The following is a 24,584-nucleotide window of genomic DNA, read 5'->3' as shown; positions in this document are numbered from 1 at the left end:
CTGATTAATGTTGAACTTGCAAGGTAAGATTTACTGAAATTTTGTATTTTTATGTTAAAAATTAAACTTTCTTCTACATTTAAAAAATTGTCTGAAAATCGCATTCAGTATACTGCGCCAATCAAAATCACGATTCTATGTTCTTTACGATAATATGTCGCCAGCCAGTATGTATGATACCTAAATGAATACAAAAAAAATCCCAAAGGAAGAAAGAAAAATAAACAGATAAGACGATACAAAGAGACTAAACAAAATATTTGTTATATAGTCTACTAACTTCATGTTATAAATTGTACTTGTACATGTACGTTAACTATGAAATATGGAAAATTATCGAAAGGGAACCGGGCTGTTACGGAATACAAACACCGAATGACGGCATCACATTACAACTACAAGTGTACAAGAAAATGTCTCACTTGGAAACTTATTCGTCAAACAAATACTAAAAAGACAACGTGACCCTTCCAGCAAAAAAAATCAATAAACAAAAAAAAATGATAATAATAAAATAAAATAAAATTAAAAAATTAAAAAAATAAAGTGAAAAAATAGAACATACCATTATTAAGGTTGGTTTTTGTGGAGTCCAGAGGAGCGATATCGGCAACTAAAACAAAATGCAGTCAGTATGTATAAATACAATTACTATATACACTAACCAAGGCAAAGTGAAGTCTATATTGGGAAAAATAACACTAAAAACGCGACTATTATGACGTCACTAATGTTGACGTAAACCATCAAAATGACTGTTGTACCTTGAGGGTAAACCTTCGTTAATAAAGCATAATAAATTCATTATGAAATGACTGTCTGCAAAGCTGTGGCGTATATGGACCATAGATACCACAAGAAGATAGTTTAATGCTTTATTAAATTAACGTAATTAAATTGCTCGCATAATGAATGAAATATATCCTACCTTCCGGTTTTACAATGGGTGACCCAGTACTGACACTAATACCTAAAACAGATAAAAAAAAACAGTATTTAGCGAAATTCGAAAAAGTTCAAAATATAACAACACAACAATGGATTACCTAGAAAAGATATCTTACTTATGATATATTGAGTGACAACTGGAAGTTAATTAATTTTTAACATTATTAACATATACAAACATGTAGGATGATCCATACAAAATAAGCAATTATAATAATAACAGCAATTGTAAATCCACTTGACATATGTTGACATCGTTATGAATTCAAATAATTTTGCATATGATGGAATCATTTAAATTCGATTCATCACACGGTTTTTGCTATATAATAAAACAGGTGATATTCTAAGACAATATCAAAGGTACAATCTGTATTATAAAGGATTATGATACACATTGTCTAATTCTTTATTTCTTATCAACGATCTGACACTTTACTGACACATCAGCGGGAAGTGTGAGCCGGCAACAGTGGCTAGTCTTATAGTCATCCTCGATACTCCAGAGGTTCCGATCACATACCAACTCCACAACCTGAACTATATCATAGTAAAACTGAAGGCAGCTCAGGTGAACAAAACTGAACCAATTACAGGCATTCAAATTGATTTTTTGATGATTACAGAGAGAGCGACGATCAATTTCAAAGCAACACAGTTAACCACGGTGTGGCGTTATACGGGTCTTTTGATGTGTATCGAAGGACTAAATTACCTGTACTGTTCTGCTGCCTCAAGTTTTACTATGAGATAATCCAGGGGTGTAGAGATCGTACGTGATCGGAAGCTGTAGACTATCGAGAATGTCTTTAACGACTTTAATTTAAGGAAGTTTAGATCAACGCTGATATCTCATGACTGTAAATATGTAAATAATCGTTTAATTCCGACACGACACTGATTTTCCTCGGCGATACAAAGCCTAGAAACGCCGAGTCATTCAAATGATTAAAAAGTCGCCGTCTTTGCAAATTCATTACCGCCGTCTATGTAGGAAACAATGGGTGATATAAATTAACAATTCCTCTTTTATTGTTTTATTAATATTTTGTTAACTTCATTTTCAAGTGCACAATAACGCGTTATTCTTATTTGATTCTTATACATACATGTTAAAGATCATTCAGATCATTAACAATATTTTCCTTATGTTTTTGCGCAACTACTAGTTTTATGTTAACTTAATTCACAGTTATATAATCGGTTTCTTTTTAATATCAGTAACAGACAATTTAACTACAGTATGTGGCTTAAAGTTTACAGGCATTGTACCTAAATCGAAACGGCTGGTAATTATTAAAATGGAATGTAAAACGAGCTTGAAATATATTTTTTATTCACAAAGGTCATTAGCTTACTGTTAATATTACAATTATTATCATTTTCTGAAACGGTTAATTGAAATAAATCAAATATCAATCATCATAATACGGGTCGTCTGATGTTTCCCGTCATCATTCTAAATACTGAGGGTTATTTAACTATAACAAAATGTCGAACAGTAAAATTAAACCCCATTTTTAATATATATTGCAAAGTGATTTTGTTGTATTGTAACCTTATCTTAGGCTATCGGTAGATATTGTTTTATGTTAATATTATTCTCAAGAAGGTTTTATTTATTTTTGTTTGTTTCCAAAACGTAGCTGGCCTTTAAAAGTAAGACGAAAATCAAAAGATCATAAGCACAATGAAAGGTAATATATCAAATTACTGACCTTCACCCTTTAATTATAGTTATAACCACAATATCACGATCATGTCGTTCTATTTATGAACGATAGTCGAACAGAATACTAAACGAGGAAACAACAAATTATGGCTTATAAATCTCAGCCATTCTGACTTATCGATACCACAAACTGGAAGGGGACAAACCATTATTCGTTTCCGACAGTGGCGGTGGTTGTTGTACTTTTATATCACATTCTAGATTATAAAGTATATTTCGCTCATTATGTATTATATCTTTATAATCTTGATTTCTCTATTATATCCAAATGTTAACTTTTAAGAAAGCTAAATTTAGCCTATTCACAAACAATAAGAAAAAATGATCACCACCATTTCTACTACTTCACTTTTAAATGATAAATTTGATATTGAGTTTTGTTTTTCATCTGATTTTTTCTGATGATATAATTCTCATGTGAATCAAGAAGGAGCGATATATGAACTTTTATCTTCTTTCAAACCAAAAGCCTACAATAGAAATATTTCCAGGTGTTTATTTTTGAATTTGAAAGTCGATACAAAATGTATACATGTATCGTGAGATATAATGTGGAATTGCTAAACAAATATGGTATCTGTACTTTTTTTTTATTAAATAGATTTTATAAGAAAATGTATATCAATCAAAAACATATCGCAGTAATAATAATCACTATTCGTAAGCTTTAAATTGAATATCTTGTTATTTTCATCACCACAAATCGTCATAAGATATGTATGCTGGTTCAAATCCATAAATACATCATTATACTATTGACATAGTGGTAAATGTCGCATGAAATATTACACGTTTTTAAAGAACCGACATAGTCAATACTATATTCCAAGCTTTCGTGTAATATCGTAAAACCGAGTTGCATCACATGACAAACATTGGCAATACCCGTATGGATCGGAATCTCCCGAGTCGTATCATGTAACCAACATCAGCAATACCAGTAGATATCGAAATACATTGAAAAGACTCGAAGATTCACGCGCTATTTTAAATGTGTTTACGTGGAAATCAATATTTGAATTTAATTATTTAATAATTTTGTGACCATGAACTTTACAAAGTTCGGTAAATATGGAAATTTATACAGGAACATTATTTCTTTTCCAAAATTTCATTAACATTATATTTGTCAGCTCAAATATATTTTGACAGTATATTTCCCACATTTTTCCAGCTTATTCGCAGCTAAAACTGAAACAAGCTCTTATTTGAAATCCTTAATTATTAAGTGCAATGTATAGACAAGTATTTATAAATATACATTTTAGCTAATAAAATATATATTTGCTCATCCGCTACATTTACCATCTATTTAAAAATTGCATTTATAATTTTGTGACCATGAACTTTACAAAGTTCGGTAAATATGGAAATTTTAAACTTACTGAAACCAAGAAAAATATGAAGAACATTTAAAATGCTTTTTCTATGACAAAATGAAAAAATGGTAAAGACTACTTAACTTTAAATGTAAACGAAGACAGTATATACAGTCGTTGACTGTTAGACAATATCTAGATATTTAGTAAATGTCTATAAACTGTTAATACACATACAGATACAAATATAATGAAGACAGTATACACAGTCGTGGACTGTTATACAATATCTAGATATTTAATAAATGTCTATAAACTGTTAATACACATACAGATACAAATATAACGAAGACAGTATATACAGTCGTGGACTGTTATACAATATCTAGATATTTAATAAATGTCTATAAACACTGTTAATACAAATACAGATACATATATAATGAAATATAAAGGTTTACCCGAAATAATATGAATAGTACAGAGGTTAACTATATATCATGGTAAAACGAAAGTACAAAAGTATTCATTGCTGATTTGTGTAAGTACCTATCATTGATAATCAATCAGGTCCACCAACCCACACCGGTTTCCTCCCACACCTCCCACAGGAAGACTAACAGAGGGAGGTTAAATGAGAATGACTGAACATGTCTCGAGAGAGAGGGAATACAATCAAATGCCAAATGGAAATAATATTATAAAAATAGGTATATCGATAACAATCATGAACAGTTATAGAACAAATATACGATGATGAGATGGCTTCGTGTCAGAGGCACGAAATATTACATAAAACAGATAGATATTAGATATTTACAACACAATTTAACAAATGCTAATTTCACAAAAAGTTATTTTGTTATACTTAAATAACGTGTTATCTTTAAATGACTATTTTGTATTCTATATGTATGAGTTTGAAAATACTATGAATAGATACATGATGAGTCAATTCTGAGTACAGAAACGACAGAATAAAGAAAAAAGGCAGTACAATTATGGTAAGACAACATATAATTAATGATACTTACACACAAGGAAAAAAGTCAGCACCTGAACTACCAATGTGAACGCCATATTGAACAACTCTAGCCCCTCTTCTTTAAACCATTACACGGAAACGTTTTAATTGGAGTGTACAGATGGTGAGAGTGGAGTCTGTATAATAAAGCATGGTAGTCACATATTAAAGTCATCGCTCTATGTATATAACGTATCATGATAACTAATTATGACAGGTGATCATCATGTGAGCATAAAGGTCGGACGGCCAGGTATTATAATATTTGTCAGCTTTACAGCCATAAGATAAAGGGGTTGTTTCTTTCTCCTAATCATGTTGGTCATCATCGTTTACCTGCATTAGGCTCGTTTGTTCACTGGTATTTCTGTATGGCATTGTTACTTACGTTCTATACCGAAAGACGAAGCCATAATTCATTTTTAATTCATCATACGACAAAATATGAACAATCTGTATGCTGCCAGAGCGACATTAGCATTGGTAAATCAATTTGATTTACACATAGAAATGACACTATGACCAGCTAAATGCTTTATATTACTACCAACCTTAAAAGTTGTAGTATTTGACTTTTAACTGGATCTTTTTTTTTCTCTAATAAAATGTATAAGATGGATTCATTCTTTTTTATCATATTTATACACGAACATTATTTCTTTTCCCAAATTTCATTAACATTATATTTGTCAGCTCAAATACATTTTGACAGTATATTTCCCACATTTTCCAAGCTAATTCGCAGCTAAAACTGAAACAAGCTCTTATTTGAAATCCTTAATTATTAAGTGCAATGTATAGACAATTATTTATAAATATACCTTTTAGCTAATAAAATATATATTTGCTCATCCGCTACATTTACCATATATTTAAAAATTATATTTATATATCATTATTCATACAATTACAAAAAATAATCATTCCCTTTGATTGCACACATTATGATAAATGTTCAAGATGGTGTGAACGTAATTTAGATTACAATAGATTCCCAACAGAATCACCCCAAGCTTTATTTTGATTTCAACACGTTTTAGTGTATGATGGTATGATAACGGGATTTGGGCAACATGTCAGGCTTATAAAAGTTCCCGTTCCTTTGTCTAAAGCTTCAGAAGGCTAGTTCAATATTTGACCTGTTTACACTGTACACTAAGCTTTGTGAGGTTAATGAAGTTAAGAAAAACTAAAACTATTATATTGATTAGTTTACACGGAGTCAATGAAATTAGCACAAGGTCAGGTCAAGGTCAGGTCGAGAGAGACCAACACACTTGGATTACGGTATCCAGTCTATGGAGGCAGGAAGGACTTTAAAATATTGTGAGTAGCTTTTATTTTATTTAAATTTATTTCAGATTTATTAAAGTATTACATTTACTTGTTTGCGATTACCAATGATCTCCAAAATCAACGGAAGACTTAAAGACTTAGTAGCTTAAGACTAACAAAAATGAAATAATATTATACTCCGTAAATGAAGACAATGGAATATTTTACATTGCATGTTTAGTTAGTTATAAACTTTCGCAGAACTTTTTGAGATACATGTATGACACAGTCAGTTATCTTCGCGGGGGACATACTTTTTAGTAAGAAAATGTCAAAGCAGCGAAAATTCGATACACATAATTCAGACAAATTGAAAAAAACTATAATACTGTACCATTATAGTAATTTCTGAAATTAAAAAAAAAACAATTTCCAGTTTTTGTCTAAATCGCGGTCATCTTGACCTGCGCAGATAACTAGCAATATGAATTAGACACCTTATTAAAATATGAGATAATCTTATGATAAAACTTTAAGACGAGACAAAGTTTCAGAAATAAGTAAAGTATGTCAATGTATAATGTATATTATTCTTTTTATGCAGAAACGAAAATTACTCTTGGATATCAAGACTTCTGTGTTAATGGACTATAAGTCTAGTATGAAGCAGCTCTATAGATTAATCCAATTATGTATGATGATCAAAGGAAACGCTTTGGCCTACTACCCCATAGGTAAGGTTTACTATCAGAGCACATGAAACAGCGTCAATGGTAGAAGTAATACTGTTAATGTTAAACGAAGGTGATGATTTTTTCCTTGTCTTTTCGATAAATTAATTCGATATTTTATACATCAGATATCTTAACTGTGGTAATATAGCTAAGCCGTTATTACGACATACAAATGTATGAAGTCGTTATTACGACATAGCTAAGTCGTTATTACGACATAGGTAAGTCGTTTAAACGATATACAAATGTAGCTAAGTCGTTATTACGAGATACTTAGTCGTTATTACGACATACTAAGTGGTTATAACGATATAGGTAAGTTTCAATGTTGCGGATGGTTAGATATGACGACAATTAAAAACCGGAAAAAAAAGATTCAATAGAAGAAACTATCTATAAATCGCGAAAGAAAATTGCCAGGGAAGGTAATTGTCATTGAAAACGTGAAATTACAGTATATAAATAATATCAATAGACTACAGGAGTATGAAAGCAATAGGTTAGGTTGGACAAATCTCTCCAGTCATTATACTATGTCCATAATTATCGTACAGTTGAGCGGTAAATATGTGTACGATTATTATATGCTATTTTATATTACAAAAAAATGATGGTAAAGATTTTTAAAAAGTGCCATACGTATATTTGATTTTGTGTTGAATGATGAATCTTCTATGTGAGGATACTTGATATTACGACTTTTTTCAAATAAAATTTGATTTGGTTCCTTAATTTTTTTAACTAATACTAATAACTACGCATAACAATAACCCATATATATGTCTGGTTTATATAACGTTGAAAGTGAATCTGGTTCCACTAATGAGCTGTCAATCAAAATTAATGTCATACGCTATCAGATCCTTCATGCATGGTCTGTTTTAAACATGTTCCAGATATATGGTTAATTATATGGAAGTTTCCGCGTAATGAAAATCGGTATTTAAATGTACACGTATCAATTTAGTTTCGCTCTTTTGATTTGTTGAATGAGACATCTGTATACGTATATCAAACATATGATTTAACACAAAAACAAACATGTGCAGACCAATTGAGTTAAACTACATATCTGTATATCATAATAAAGTTCAGCTGGAGAGATTTTTAAATTTCATTATATATCACATTGACAAAGCTGAGACAAATTTATAAGGTTATAATAAAAAAATAATTCATGATAGGTGTTTATTCGTGTAAATGTATGTCTAAATAACACAAATTATGAAATATTTTATTTTGGTTTTGTTGCATCAGTTCGTTATTTATATAAAAATGTATATAAAAACGTGTTTTGCTTTTGATAGATAAATATTGGTAACAATTTTATTTTGCACTTTTTTCCGTCGCGAATATTTCATTATAGTTGCTACACCGCTGAATGATGTTTTTTGTCAAAAACAGTAGCAGGCAAATTAACATTTAAAAAAAAAAACCAACAACCTTACTTTACACCATTACAATCACTATAAAGTTTGAGCTTCACATTTCACGGTCAGTTAAAAATATAATAAAAAATGCATGTATATCCACCAAAAGCAAATTGATTTACTTTGTATTATGTTTATGATAACCAGACAAACAATTATACATGTAAACACCAATTACATGTGTTGTTCAAATTGTGAGTATCGTTTATGCTCTGTTTGCGGTGGAGCATCTTTATCTATTTTCTATTTATCTATTCGTTGTTTTATGTTTCTATATACATGTGATATCTGAGTTTTTACCAGCTTTGGCTTTTTCTTTAATCAATTGTCCTGAGCAAAATGTAAATAATCTTAATATAATGTTTAATATTATTAACTTAAACACCTTTGACTTTTTAATAAATAAGGAAACATCTAATGACTTTTTAATCATATCACTAGATGAATTTTATTTATTGTAGTCAATGTGAACATGTGTTCAGAATCACGACTGACCTTGACGCTAGAGGGCGGGGCAGATGGTGGTATAATATTTATCCAAGGCTATGGGTCTGCCTGTAGGCAAAACACAGTCAGAAACACGACAGTCTTCGAGTTTATATTTAGCGCATGCGGGATAGATCCGGTAATATATATATTTTTTTAATTACATTTTTGTAGGGTTGCTAATTTACGAATGTTAACTGTACTAGTTTAAAGCAAAATATTGAAAGGTTTCATAACTACTCATAACCCTTGATACTATTTCTAACAGAAGGGTAAGATAGAAAACCATGCATAAATCTCGAATGTGTTATTATTTAAGGAATCGATGTTTATTTTGTTGAGGTTATGATGGTATAATGACAATGGAGCACGTGTAAATTATGTAACCCCGGCGAAATCGGATTACATAAAATTTACACGGGCTCCATTATCATTATATCATCATAACCTCAACCAAATAAACACCTATTCCTTATATTTACAGTTTTTTAAGTAAATGAACATTTTTATTCCCGCGGCAGCTGCATATTTTTTATTAAAATACACATATTTTTTTCTCTCCCGTCATCGTCAACGAATTCGATTTAACAGCTGATTGGAATCGAGTCATTCATATGTTCCCGCCAAAAGCGGGGTCATGACCCCACGTTGCTACGCCGTCGTCTATTCACGTAACAATAGAATCGCCGCGCGTGTTATGCTAACATTATACACTGATAATGATAATACTAGAAAGCATGGTTATTAAGTCCATTTCAGTGCAAACTTTAAATATTCTGTTTTCAAATTACTAAATACATGTACTTGTTTCTAGTGCACATGTAAAACATTTTTTTTATATTGTATGGCTATGTTAATTAGGTAATTTCTCTGTATAACCTTCACTGTATAGAGACACATGCAGAACACCCCATTTAATATTTCAATTTCTAAAATAGTTGGTATTTTAGATATCGAGGGGTAACTTTGATTTATGCTCAAATGATGCATAATTCAAACAAATATTGATCATGTTTTTTATTAATTTTACAGTATGAAAGTTTTTCAGTTATCGTACAGAAGAGACCACACTATCAAAGCGGAAATGACCTTTCGTACCAAGTTGTTTGCCTCTTTGACCTCAGTATTGAACTCAGCGGAAGCAACCTTAATTTGTAAGCTAATAATCCGATATTCTGTAAAACTATACATATGTGTGGCAGGTGTTTTAACAAAGCCGCAGACATCACACAAAGATAATCATCTGTTTACTGTTATAAGAGTAAAGGTTTACTGTCATAGTGTATCGATCGCTCTGATCACAATCAATACCTACCAGCAAGGGGCGATAATTCTGTAAAATGCAAATACGGAATATCTATAAAATGACCATATTTGCTTTTTTTCTAGTCGAATACACTGTTACTAATTGGATTCTCCCGTAGGTCAACAACATTGTAATTTCAACACACAAAAATGTACGTTACATAGTCATTAATAGCAATTCCAATCTAAATCAAAACATCTTTAATTTGACAACATGTCTATTGCTACATATGAGCTTTTAATTGTTTTTTTCTTATATTGATTTTAGCGAAAACTTTGTCACATTTGACATCCGCTTGACCATTCCTGACTATGCGGTATTTCGCATTATCGAAAAAACATAAATCGGCGGAAGAACTAATTTTCATTCATTCTATCTACTACAGCGAAAGTGTGGACGAAGAAGGGGTAAACATCACTATAAGACCGACGGCCAGTATGACCTTCTTCTCAAATGGACAGGAAGTGACCACTGGTCAAGTGGATCTGACGGATACATTGACAATGTCAATTCAACTGGGGTCAGAGTTCAAGGGTCAGTATATATCAAAACAAAATATAAAATTCGGGTCATTGTAGACGGGCGAAGCTTTAAAGTTTTTATATTTTGTTTTTATTCTAAACATAGTGTTATTATTAAGATAAATATGAAGCTGATAAAGTGACTAGAAATAAAATATAGTGATACATCATGCGTTAGAAAATGATTTTTAACTACACGTATTATAACCTCTTCCAATACAGCAAACTATTGTTATTGTGGAAATCTTTCCTTTTAACCAAGCGTTAGAAAATGTTGTTTAACTGTCATAAGCAGAATGGTAATTTCTATTCGACACACACTATTATTATTCTGAAAATTGGTCCTTTTTAGCCTCCTTTGATGTGAAAGCGAGATATTGTACAGCCAACACGATTGAAATTATCACAGATTTGTAAGTATTGACATTAGGACTTCTTCAATAGGAAGGTGATATTGTATCGAATACAACCAGGTATCGCCTTAATACAATGTGTTATACAATGTGACATGTTTACCTGTGTTCTCACATTCATTCGTCTACATGTACATGTACTATTTAAAATTTAGTATGACCAATTAATGTGCCGCTTCAAAATCCCTTGTGTGTATGAATTCAAAATACTCCGTGTGTGAATTCATAATGATACTCTGTGTATGAATTCATAATATTCCATGTATAAATTCATAATACTCCGTGTATTAATTTATAATACTCCGTGTATGAATTCCTAATACTCCGTGTATGAATTCCTAATACTCCGTGTATGAATTAATAATACTCCGTGTATGAATTCATAATACTCCGTGTATGAATTTATAACAGTCAAGACAGTCATTTACATATGGAGGTCATTTTAGGCTAATCTAAAATAGTCGCAAACCCTTCATAAATGACCTTACATTTAAATTTGCTTTGTAATATCTTAGTATCAGAAAATACAACAAAAGGAATAACACTAAGGCCTATAACGTGATCAGCCTGTCTCTCTCTGACCTCGTGGTGTACTGTCGTATAATTGTGACGTCTAGGTATGTATAACCAGTGTAATTCCAGACTAATCTATCTTATCTGCTGTTGTAGTTGCTCTACTGACACCGAGCTCTTCCCAAACTTTCTTCATCCCGCGCAAGGACTTTTAGCTTCTACATTTAACGCCTTTAGGACGACCGATCTAAATGGTGGGATTGTAAACATGGTGTTCTCCTGTACTCTACAGCTCTGCTTCGGCGTTTGCTCACAGGTATCTTCCGTCATTGTATATTACATATTTACCTCCCTTGCCAGTAGGTATCCCATTATGACGTCATTATTTTGTGAGTGAAACTCACGTCGTTTTCTTCAAAAAGCATACACTCGCTCGCAAACATATGACGTCACAATCAATCCCTGCCAACAAGGAAGATAACTCTAAAATATGTAAATACGGAATAGATAAGATAAACAATTAGACAAGGAAGGCAGAATATAGTATTTTTATTGAAAACTGCAATAAATCAAAATGATACTTTAAACTGCACACCCATCATAATAAAGGGGATTTTGCTTATGGGAAACATAAAAAGATGGGCAGAAAATAGTGTACCCAAAGTATATAAATACGATAAAAACAATTAGACAAAAAGTAAAAATAAAAATAAATATAGTAATAGATATAAGGCTTATATATTCTTTGTTTATTTTTATTCAAAATTTCAAAAACGTATATGTATTTTTAACTACAGACAAATTGTTCTAACGGGGATGTTGTTTATGGAAAACGTAAGCGACGGGCCGAGAATAAACATCACATGGATGACCCATTAATAATAATGCGGAACAAACGATCCACGGAGGATGATGATGATCGAAGTTTAAATGTTGGGGCTTTAATTAGTGTCAGCGATACGATTGGTGTAGGCGAAAAAGGTAGGTTCTCATATACTATGCGTTCATGCTATAAAAAGCAAATTCATATTTCCCGATTTTAATTTCTTAATATCTATTGCATATTAATCTAATCATCAGATATGTGTTAAATAGTGACGTTTTATAAGATGATTGTCATATTTTTCTTTCAGACGGCGAAAACATATTGACATGCATCAATATTGTCATTTTGATAATTTGGGGAACTATTTTGGGATTTACGCTAATCGCCTGTCCCGTGTATGTAACATCTTTGACGAGGAAAATGGCACAAGGACGCACAAAAAAGGAACAACCTATACCAAATGTGACAAAACTTGACACGTTTGTGTGTACCCATGTCCCGAATTCTCGGGCTGGGACAACAACACGACGGTTCAGTGGACAGTTTACACCTGTTAAAGGATAAGTCGTTTTAATTCTAGTTTACATTGTCTAAAGAGTGGTTCTACTAGACCGAATGTCTGCGGAATCAGAATATACTGCAGGTATTGTCCGGACAATGAAAGTTTCATTGCTATTACATAAGAAGAAATACGACAAATGGATATACTGTATATGTTACTATTTTGTACTTACAGTTATCAGACATATGAAGATCTAGAAGATCTGTAGAATGTGTTTTTCAAGTAATCTTACTATAACTACTTTAATCAAAATTCATGTTATTTTGATATTTAAAATTTATGTATTACAAATCAATTTCATAAATGCGTTTCAATTCAGCAATACATTTAACATTTTATATTTTACATTCCTCAATTACTTTTTTCACACATCCACTAGAAAATGCAAATATGATAGACCAATTCCTATATACAGTCTATTTTATTGTCGTGAACAATATATTGATTTAAAGTGGCATTGGACATTTTAAATCATGCAATCAAGGTGTACAAATATTAAAATATATTATGGTAATTTTTATTCTCTATTCCATATTGTAAATAAATGCCTGTCTGTCTGCACATTGTACGCTGTGATGGTCTAAATGGTAACGAATATATTAGTGGTATTTTTTTCAAACTTGTAAATTATTTTACATACATGCAACATTATGGATATCTGTACTTTGACATGTTTCCTTAATTGTAACCATGGCAATATTATGGGGACACATTTAATTGCCACGGTCTCAAATAATGGGTTGCCGGGATGTTATTTTTTAGAAATCAGTTTTTAGTTCCAGTTTTGTTTATCTGTTTGTCAACTATTTGGACAAACGGAAAAAAGAATGAAATTAACATAATAAATATACCATACTGCAAAATGAAAGAAAGGTTTTCTATCTGTTTAGGTGTAATATTAACATTAAAGGGACAAAATCATTAGATTTACTAGGGTTTTGGACTTCCTGCAAACGTTCAAAAGTTTTCAAAATTACAACATTTTATTTGAAATATTGGCAATGTTTATCAGCGTTAAAATATCGCCAAACACAACAAGGAACTGTATCTGTCGGCATTGGCTGTTTATAACGGAAAGAACCGAGTGCAGCTTTAAGTTCAAAATCGGGATCGGTAAAAATCTCACCCGGCTAATGGATATAGATGTAATAACACCACTGTAAGAGGCCACTTATATTTTATCATTTATATTGGCCTAATTCAGTGTAATAGCCGATACACCCGTTAATTATGTACGTATATGTATATATGTTACATGTATACAGGTGTACATGTACTTTATTAAACAAACATATACATTTTAAATAGGTCTAAAATGTATATGTAAGGTATATCTTTGCTTTCAATACATAAAAAATACATACAATTTACATTGTAGATATATAGTTAGGTTGATTTTTAAAAGATGCTCCATTGCTGAAAAATGGTATTTTTTTCACTATCAAAAACAAGAGCAGCAGCCGATTTAGTGTTTTTCTTCAGTTAAAAAATTACTTACTTTACACTATTACCACCATTGGAAAGTTTGAGCTTTTAATTTTACTTCAAGTTAAAAATATGAAACTTAACTAATTGCATCCCGAAAAATTTCCGTGGCACTATATTCTTTATGGAATTAAGTACTGATTGCGCATGCACCAAAGCAAAAGAAATTGTTTTATACTATTTTTGTGTTAATTAGACATATGTACACGATTAAACACCAATTACTGTTCAAATGATGAGTATCATTTATGCTCTGTCGGCGTTGGAGCATCTTAGGTAAATCAGATGGAAAAAAAGGTTATATAACTAGTGACATGTATGGGAATGTCCATTAGACGGATAGACATTATAACTAGGGATATATAGGGAATGTCCATTAGACGGATAAAAATTATAACTAAGGATATATATAGGGAATGTCCATTAGACGGATAAACATTATAACTAGGGATATATATAAGGAGTGTCCATTAGACGGATAGACATTATAACTAGGTTTATTTTTACATAATTTGTTTACACCAATTTATATTTGAGGAAATAAAATATTTTCAACTATATCCCGACTGTTCAATAAAACCTTGTTAAACATGTATTGCGCAGTTCGAAGTTATATTGCACGCTTCCATGGAAACGTTCTATTGCACGGTTCGAGATGTTATATTGCACGGCTTTGAAACACCTCGCTGTTGTTGTCTAGTTTTGAAGAAAACTTTCGAGGGATCGCACGTAATAGTGAGTTACGTTATTATGACGTCACAAACGTTCACGCTCAATTTCGCGCTAGCTTTGTAGACGTTTATCGAGTAGAGGACGGACGCGGCGAATGTGTTAGATTAAAAGGCTGCATGCAGGATTGTCGTATTCGTTTTATAAAATATTCAATTAAAAATTAGTGATTTTGTAATGAAATACAATACTTGTTGATTACCACTACCGAGGGGTAAATATTATGAACTAGAGCACAGTAACCCATGAAATATTTGTGTAATAGGGAATTTTCATTAGACGGATTAAGACTATAACTAGGTATTTATAGGGAATGCCCATTAGACGGATATACATGTATATTATAACTAGGGGTATATAAGGAGTGTCCATTAGACGGAAAGAGACTATAACTAGAGATATATAGGGAATGTCAAATATTGATATAATGATAAAAGAAATACATGTACCTCATTAGCCGCTAAACATGCCTATATTATTAGTTTTTGTTTCCATTTTTTCCCTATTATAAAGTCTATGTATTAGGCCATTAAAAAACTGATAATATTGGCAGGTTTAGCGGACTAGTACCTAATATCATGACAATGAAAATAAAATAATGGTTGAAACAAGCATAAAACCATATAACATAATGAAAACTCTTCTTTATAGCTGCAAAAACCTGTACAATATATGAATATACACTTAGAAACTCTTCACAAAACTTCTGCATACGTTTCAACGTTTTTTAGATTTAACACAATAATCAGGAACTTGTAGTCGATAAATTGGTGTTTTCAGTCGATAGCAGATACAAAACAATGTATGTCCATTAGACAGATGAGATTTCCTTCGGTGAATGTTCCCACATCGCGCATGCACACAGGGATTGTTTACCTCGCCGAAAGATAATAATATGAAATAGTGACTAGGTCGTTTCTATTTATTTTCAGTTTTTTTCTCTATTTTGAACAAAATTGTTATACAAACTTTTAAATTTTGTTATTAACACAAAGTACTCATCTTTTACAATTATTTTCAGTTCTATAATTCGTTTTATCTTTTATTACATGAATTTTAACGATTTAGTACCTTTAATGAATCACTTGATTTGCTGGTTGAGATTTATCCGTGTCCTCGTAAAATCATTTTACTATGTTTAATGTTAATCACTAGGATACGTTTTGATAGATAGGATGTTTATTAATGCATAGCTTAATTTTTTATGAAACCATCATCATTTGATTCATTAATTCATGTTAATATATATAAATGTTATAATTTGTATGTATTGTTAATATGTAAGGAGAGGGCGTATATTGACATGTTGCCTGCTGTCCAATTCCGATTGTCTTTAACATCTGACATTAAAATATTCTGAAATGGAAAATGAATATCCATCCTGAACATAGTTGAAAAGTGTGAAAAATTACAACTGTGCAGTAAATAAAACAAATACATGTATGAACCACGATCAACGACTTATAACTTTACGGATATATCTGAACAAGTTGAAATGACAGTTGAGTCTGAGCGCCAATTAATATATCAATACAATTCCAGAGTAAAACAACAATCTGAATACTGGAAACTACAAATTTGTTGTGTATCTTCGTTTTTATAGAGAACATGCTACTAATATTTCGTACATCATTGATTGAAGTTTATTTTTGAACCTTTGTCCATTATTATACAACTGAAAAATCATATTTTGATGGTAATGTAAGTAAATACCAACAGAGTAATGTTTGTGAAACTGTATACGTTATGGTCACAGTCAGGCCAATTAGCCAAATATTCTAATGCCGATGCATTAATTATGTATTTCTCACTTCAAAGGCCCGATACCCAATGTTACTGCATTATTTATGCATTTTCCGTTACATATAAGACAGAAAACAACGAATGTATACACTTTATTGCTTACATGGTTCATATGAGTTCCCTGTGTATATAAGGATGATGATAATATCAAACAATAACTGTTATCAATGCTCCTGCCGATAAATATTACCGCGCATGGGTCATGCCGTTTGGCAGGGATCTATCTATAAATATGCCATCGTGTTTTCTAAACTGTATGTACAATACCTTAAGTTATAGAAGGACACATGCAAACTCCACTTTGGTTTATGCTAACAAAAAACTCAAATACTAGTGTAATCGATAAAGAACCCTTCGTAAATGCCAATGATTTTAATCATTGTCTTTAATGAAATCAAACAATGACCATTATTTAGCATGAAAGCTTGGCTAAATTATCAAATGACTAACAATTACGCCCTAAAATCTATCATAGTTCACATCCGATGTTCTAGGATTTACTATCATCGTCGTATTATGTACTGTTGGACTAAATGTCCTGTCGCATATTAAATACAAATTAAGACATCAAGATAAAATGATATGAGATGAAAAAGGGGACACCCAATAAAAAGCATACTACAACTTCTAAGAAGAGCTACTGTTTAACGCTTAAATTAAGAATATTAGGCGATAATTTGCCACAGTTATATTTCACAGTTCACATATTCCAATTATTTATGATTTTATTTGATATTAATCTCCTTAGATAGGTCAGTTGGTTTCTTACTTATTTGCTGGTGTGTAGAATTCGCGGTTTCACTGAAGAGGTAAATATAGCAGAAGAAAACTATTCAACTCGAGTACATTTTTCCAAAAACCTCTATTTTGCCTTCTTTGATATTGTACAAATCTAAAACAAGGTTGAAAATGTCACATTAGCAGCATAAGAAAAACAAGATTCATGTTTATAGATAGTATATCTGTATTGTCTGATCAATATGAAATATGACAACAAAAGTTCGTTTACATTTATGAGACAAGCGGACGAACAATACTATCTATTTATTACTAAAATTGTATATCAAGGCGGGCTTCATATAAGTTGGGATAATTGTGTCAAATCTATTGTATCACAATACAATTTGAATGATTAAAGCAAATATCAAGAAAATAACGCATGGTCCTAGTGACGCATGTAGCACATAATATGTTTTATTATTTCGTAATAATATCACATCATCAACCGTATCAATAATAAAGTAGCTTTTGGGTTTGTGACAAGGTCAGATCTTAGATCAATAAATATCTACACGAATCTATTGATTGACCCAGTGGACAAACATGGCGGCCATTGTTTATCCCAGTGTCTTCTGTGAGCTGTTGGTACGTATTGATGTTTACAATGTTTTGGTGTTTTTTGGTTTTGTGTACTCTTTGATATCTATCGGTTGTGGTTTCTTATCTGAGGAATATGCTTAGTTCAAGGCACACAATTTATTGAATATATTTCATATTCTGTAACATCAGGTAAGAATCGGGCACTCCGTATAATGTGTTTCACTATATTAGTAAAAGACATTACGTTTGATGGAATAAAACGATAGAAAAGTGAAAATCGTTGATGAATTACCTACTGTATAGATCCATTGATAATATTAAATTACTTGCAAAAATTATTATATATGTTATGAAATTTCCGACACACAATGCTAACAATGGGACTTTGGAAAATTCTTCCGACAGACTATACAAACAATATGGAATTTCTTTCGTCGCACCATTCGATATAGTGTATTTATGAAGCACTGTGAATTTTAACCTTACACATAGACGTGTTATGTAATAGTTTAAACATGATTATTGAAGTCAGTGAAAGCCATTTCAATAGAAAAAATGTTCTCAAACAGAGATGAATAAATAATGCCAACTGTCTATAGAAACCTCAAATACGAATTATGAATGGACAAAAATATCCAACCGTACACCATGAGGAAACCCGCGCTTTATTATGTTTTGTCACGATTCTGGCACTACTTTTGTGATTGTGTTTATTTCTCAGTGTCACCTAATTAAGATGTTATTGCATCAAAAATGCCCTATTTATGTGGTCACACCGTATGAAGTACATACTAATTATTCGTATTATGTTTTAAGAACGAATCCCTTGATTTGGATCAGATACCACCGTCGATATCCCATTCTTTTTGTCCATACTTAAAGTTATTCATGTTTATGACGTAATTTTCATCATGAATAAAGAGATTTTAATATTTATTTCAACGCCTAAAATCATCAACGTTTTGAGAATTTCAATACTTCGCATGCATAGATTTTATTTTTAAAGGTACAAATAAGAGCTGGACATTTTGGCAGTACTGCTAACAATCATATGATTGTACTTATATTCCCAGTACAGTTACATGTATAAGATCAGGCCATGGCGCAAAGTTGTGGTCTACAATTTTAATTCACTGTCTTACAGTTTGTTAGTAATTTTAAAGTGATTTCTGCAGGCATATTGTCAACTTCATTTCTCAAATAAGGCATAGCAAACAAGATTTTTTACAGTCCATAAATGATGTGTTGTAGCTAACGTTTAAATGGCTCCATAAATATACAGCTTTATTCTTCATTGTTTTCAATAGTTTACTGAAGAAAAAAATAACACGTCAAAATTTTCGCTCAGTTAAGCTTAAATAAAAATTAAAAACTTTAAAACTACGTTTCAATGGAGTTGAAAAAAAATCGGCCATTTTTGACATTTGACATTTTTGTTTACATTTATACATTACAGAATTATGCTGACAAGAAGCTTTCGCTCAGTTATAGAACATGTAACATTAAACAGATATAAACAGATATAAAGTCGTTAAATACTTCAATTTCATCTTATATTCCAGATAGGAAATAGAACATAAAAGTTTATTTTTAACTTATTTCGTTGTTTACATTATGTTTTTTGGAACAAGTAGCCTTCAAAAAGTAACAACTACAACTCTTCAATATAGCAAGAGCCGTTACACCGATGTCCTTACGAATCTGGTTACTTCATGAGATGCAAAAGGAGCCTCGTGTTGCCTTCAGAGTACTCGCTACTAGCACGTGTAGTGTACGTGTGTAACCAATGATGGCGTGGATACCGCCATGGTATTATTTTCTACTTCTGCACATTGTAAGCGTTGCTTGGGGTTCGGCGTATAATCCAACAGGTAAAACAACTTCTATTTGACAAGGAAATGCATTAGTTCCATCATCAATTGTATGTGTAGCTTTAAGTCGATATTTTCAATCATTAATACTAATTGAACCATTTCGGAATGACGCTTTCCGTTTTACTGCTCTGTTTGATATTGATGTACGTTTGTATGTATGACTTTTCTTAAATTAATATGTGTTTGCATAAATATGACACCCAATATGCATGGATGTTTTCAGTTGACATAGAGATGTGTACAGAGGAAAAGCTGTCTTTGTCCCTAGAGGGCGCTGCAATTGGTGGTATCATTTACATAAAAGGTCATGGGTCAGCATGTAAACAGGATACAACCAACACCACAACATATTTCGAATTTATCTTCAACGCATGCGGAGTAGATCCGGTATGTTATTTTAAAATGTAATAGTCTGTATCTATATATGTTTACTTAATTCATGTTGTGTGTTAATTAAATATCCTACTGTGTTAGGATAAATAATTCTATGTAATATACTATGACTTTTGAATAATATTTTATTTTGAACCTAAAAAGAAAGAAAATCTTCTTGTTTTTCTTTTCTTTTTTCTATCTATATTTCTGTGTTTTTCCCGTTATGATGGAAATTCCTGTAAAACATTGATGATTTTAAATTTTGCTTTCCTCAGTACGTTCCTTTTATTGTGGTCGTACAAAAGAAGCCTCACTATCAAACCGGATATGACCTCACTGTTCCGGTTCTTTGTCTTTACGAGATCAACGTCGGGAACCAGATAAATGCGTAAGTATAAAGTACATTGTATATATTGATTTTGTGTGATTTATCTTTTTGATGCAAAAATAATAAACATTTTACAATGTAAGGTGAAATAAACTATTAATGACAAGACTTGGCCCAAATTCGAGGTGTTTTAGTTCCGGTTTATAATACAGAATAAAAAACAATTACATTTGCTTTTTATCAGGTTGAATATTTGTAATGGTTGAAGCAGGAGGTTTGCTTAGTGGGATTTAAAATCTCTAGATGTTGCATTATTTGATTTATCACTTAACTCATATATTATTTAATTCCTTTAAGACTTTTGCCAGAACGTTATACAATTAACTTTGCAAACGAATCCTCTCATATGTCGTCATTATTGCAATTTTTTTACAAGGGACAATTTATATAGTCCATGACAATTTATTATAAAACGAATAAAATGACGGGACGTAACTCTGATTACATGACAATAAAATATCTTACAGGGAAGATGTTGACAATGAAGGGATCAATAAGACAGTCAGACCAACGGCTACCATGATCTTCTACTCCAACGGACAGGAAGTGACCAGTGGTCAAGTGGATCTGACGGATACACTGACCATGTCAATCCAGCTAGGATCAGAGTACATGGGTTAGTATATCAACATGTATGTCAGTTTAACCGGAGAAATTGGGTCTAAGCAATGTTGTGTTTTATTCCCTCAATTCAATTGCAATTTGCCCACAATGAGTCTGTTTTTTCTATTATTTCTATTTATCTCTTTATTTGCTTATATGTATATAAATATGTTGTTGTTATTTTTTTTTTTTTTTTATTATTTTTTTTTGGGGGGGGGTATTTTGTCGTTTACTTACCTTACAAATTTGTACATATCTTTATTTTGCTGTGCTTTATTGTGGGTATTTATTTATCTTCTGTACTTACAGACGACTTTGACTTAAAGGCGAGACACTGCACTGCTAACACGATAGAACTCGTACAGGACTTGTGAGTAATGTTATGTACTTGGAGCTGGTGTCTATAGGGAGAGAGGTGATAGATAGGGGGCAAATAAATAAAAATATGGCGAAAAATGCATAAATAAGAGGTAGGGAGAAGATGTGTATGGTACAAGAATGTGACATATATATAATGAATAATAAAATATTAAGAGAAGAGAGAAGAATATTAAAAAACTAATAAGCTGCTACACGTTATTTAATACCTGTGTAATTGCGATTTAAGTGACATTTAATATCGCCCATTAGCTGAAGAAAATTGACGATATTCGGAGAATAATCGGGCTTTAGTTATGATGGACTAAATATATTTACCAACATGCATATGCGATTATTGTAATACAGGAACGAATATATTGTGGCACGATTGTTTCAAATGATATCTAGATCGATGTTCATGTTTATCAATAAAGGGCATCATAAGCGAAGAGTCAAGACATAATGTACATACATTTGTTGACCTGCAGTTGTTCTACAGATACCGTACTTTTCCCGAACTTCGTTCATCCTCTGCAAGGTCTCATAGCGTCTACATTTGGCGCCTTTAGAACAACCGACCTGAATGGCGGGAGTGTGGATATGACGTTCTCGTGCACGCTCAAGCTATGTTACGGCGCATGTCCCCAGGTATGTGAATTGCATCGTTCTGATCAACAAAACTCTTGCTTCACTCATGCAATGAGGAAATTCCAAGCGTTCTATTGAACGAAACTAATATATGTTGTAGTAAGTTGAAGGTTGTAGTTCACAATTATTTTCATTAAAACAAAGTGACACAAAACAAAGATGTTGCTTTTGTACACCATTATTTGAGTAAATATTTCCCAAATTGCATACATACCGTATTGCATCAAACGGTAAACGGGTGTTAGTAACACACATAGTGCATAACGTGCGACATTTTATTTGATTCATACGTAATGTAAAACCATGGCAAAACATAAAAAGATGCTCTTGATCTAAGACTTAAGTCATTATCCAAAATTAATATGTTTATCTCACAGACAGATTGTTCTGGTGGAGAGACGGTTTTAGGAAGAAGAAAACGTTTAGCGGACGGTGCAGAAGACGAGATAATTGAGTTTGAGCATAATGCAGACACAGCGGGCCTACTTGGCACAAGGAAGAAGCGATCGGCAGATGACGATGATACTGCTTTCGGGAGCATGAATGTCGGTGCTGTAGTCAGTGTTGGACATACACGTGACATTACTAATACAGGTGGGTGTTTTTTTAATATTCGAAAGCAGAAATATCCCCTCTTGACAGCGATTATTGATGATTCGCCATTTGTTTCTGTGAAATTAAATATCACCCCTTACACATTTATTATTTATGTCAGAGAAATAAGTCGGAACCGATACCCGTCTGGCGAGACTACAATATTGTGAAATTAATTATAGTATGTGCATCTGAATTTATAAACTGAATGACATAAATTTAATACAATTTAAACAATATGATGATGCATACATATTTTCCAAATATTTACCATCGATCTTATCATTTTCCAGATGACAGCAACCATCAGTTTTGTGTACACGTTGGTTTCTTAGTTATCTCCGGAGCACTCTTTTGTTTCGTTATCGTCATTATCTCCTTCTCAATGACGTCACTGGTCAGCAGTTACCGGGAGCAAACAGGAACACATTCAAAACCGGAAGTCGTGGAATATAATAATTGTGCTTTTACAACAAAGGAGAAACGCTCTGATTCAGAAACCCCGACTGAGACAATTTAGAAAATATGGTATCAATACTAAAAGTTATTGATGTTTTATGAATTTTATCACCAAAAGGAAATACAAATGTTTTTTTTTCGTTTATATGGAGCTTTTTCGGGGTGACGGGCGCGGATATCTGTTTTCGATGAAAGTAGCAGGTAATAAAACTAAAGGTACATCCTCAGACGTTTATATAACAATTACATCAGATATCATATGTAGAATGAAATAAAGGATTTTATAACAATATTGTTTTGACTTCACTGAAAAACAGATTGAACGAAAATTTCAAATCGAAGATATAAAATTCATTGGAATGGAAGGTCCATAATGCTGTATTTTAATTAAAGAAATTATTTACAAAATGATTGTTTTATACAAATACAGTAAAAACAAATAATAATCGGTTTATTGTCTTCGAAACTTAATTAGGCTCACTAAGATACATAACAACGGTGATTATTGACGAAACAAAAGTTTTAAAAGTACTGGTCTAAAGGGAAATTTTTTTCGGACTCGTGATTGTACCTTAAAATGAATTGACTATGCAATGAAAGAATGATTTCTAAAAGCCTGGCATTAAAAAAAACTTTTCATATAACAATAAAGAATTAAACGATATTTCCAGACAAACTCGACAATATCTTTATGAATTATGGTCGTAAATCAGCTGGTCATTAGTTATAGATGGTCGTTGTCGTATTTTGAGGTATGGCGTCATGCCTGGAAAAATAGAGCTGTTGCTGTGTTGTTTTTTATTATCTTTTGAGCATCTCTTCGACAGTCGATAAATCCGATTTAATCAAATGGTATT

General features: G+C 31.8%; 2 protein-coding genes across 2 annotated transcripts; both read left to right on the top strand.

Annotated features, from left to right (window-relative positions):
- The first annotated feature begins 8,934 nt into the window (after positions 1–8,934).
- LOC138306173 (uncharacterized) lies at positions 8,935–16,913 on the top strand. Its single transcript, XM_069246564.1, has 7 exons — positions 8,935–9,087; positions 9,981–10,102; positions 10,640–10,788; positions 11,128–11,188; positions 11,858–12,017; positions 12,499–12,682; positions 12,835–16,913. The coding sequence occupies exons 1-7, from the start codon at positions 8,935–8,937 to the stop codon at positions 13,089–13,091; spliced, it is 1,086 nt and encodes a 361-aa protein (XP_069102665.1). The 3' UTR covers positions 13,092–16,913.
- A 3,613-nt stretch (positions 16,914–20,526) lies between these two features.
- Positions 20,527–24,285, top strand: LOC138306150 (uncharacterized). Its single transcript, XM_069246535.1, has 7 exons — positions 20,527–20,687; positions 20,951–21,063; positions 21,531–21,679; positions 21,976–22,036; positions 22,515–22,674; positions 23,052–23,268; positions 23,562–24,285. Exons 1-7 carry the CDS (start codon positions 20,535–20,537, stop codon positions 23,786–23,788), a joined length of 1,080 nt encoding a protein of 359 aa, XP_069102636.1. The 5' UTR covers positions 20,527–20,534; the 3' UTR covers positions 23,789–24,285.
- Positions 24,286–24,584: the final 299 nt, after the last annotated feature.

The sequence above is a fragment of the Argopecten irradians genome, chromosome 13 (genome assembly GCF_041381155.1).
Source record: "Argopecten irradians isolate NY chromosome 13, Ai_NY, whole genome shotgun sequence".
Classification (NCBI taxonomy): Eukaryota; Metazoa; Mollusca; class Bivalvia; order Pectinida; family Pectinidae; genus Argopecten; species Argopecten irradians.
This window is presented reverse-complemented; position numbering and strand designations above follow the sequence as displayed.

Bases quoted from the DNA above. Each gene is read 5' to 3' on its own strand.
- LOC138306173 (XM_069246564.1), top strand. From the start codon at position 8,935: ATGTGTTCAGAATCACGACTGACCTTGACGCTAGAGGGCGGGGCAGAT. The intron at 10,789-11,127 runs GTCAGTATATAT...GGTCCTTTTTAG, and splicing joins ACTGGGGTCAGAGTTCAAGG to CCTCCTTTGATGTGAAAGCG. The intron at 12,683-12,834 runs GTAGGTTCTCAT...TTTTTCTTTCAG, and splicing joins GATTGGTGTAGGCGAAAAAG to ACGGCGAAAACATATTGACA.
- LOC138306150 (XM_069246535.1), top strand. From the start codon at position 20,535: ATGTGTACAGAGGAAAAGCTGTCTTTGTCCCTAGAGGGCGCTGCAATT. The intron at 20,688-20,950 runs GTATGTTATTTT...TGCTTTCCTCAG, and splicing joins ACGCATGCGGAGTAGATCCG to TACGTTCCTTTTATTGTGGT. The intron at 21,064-21,530 runs GTAAGTATAAAG...AATATCTTACAG, and splicing joins GTCGGGAACCAGATAAATGC to GGAAGATGTTGACAATGAAG.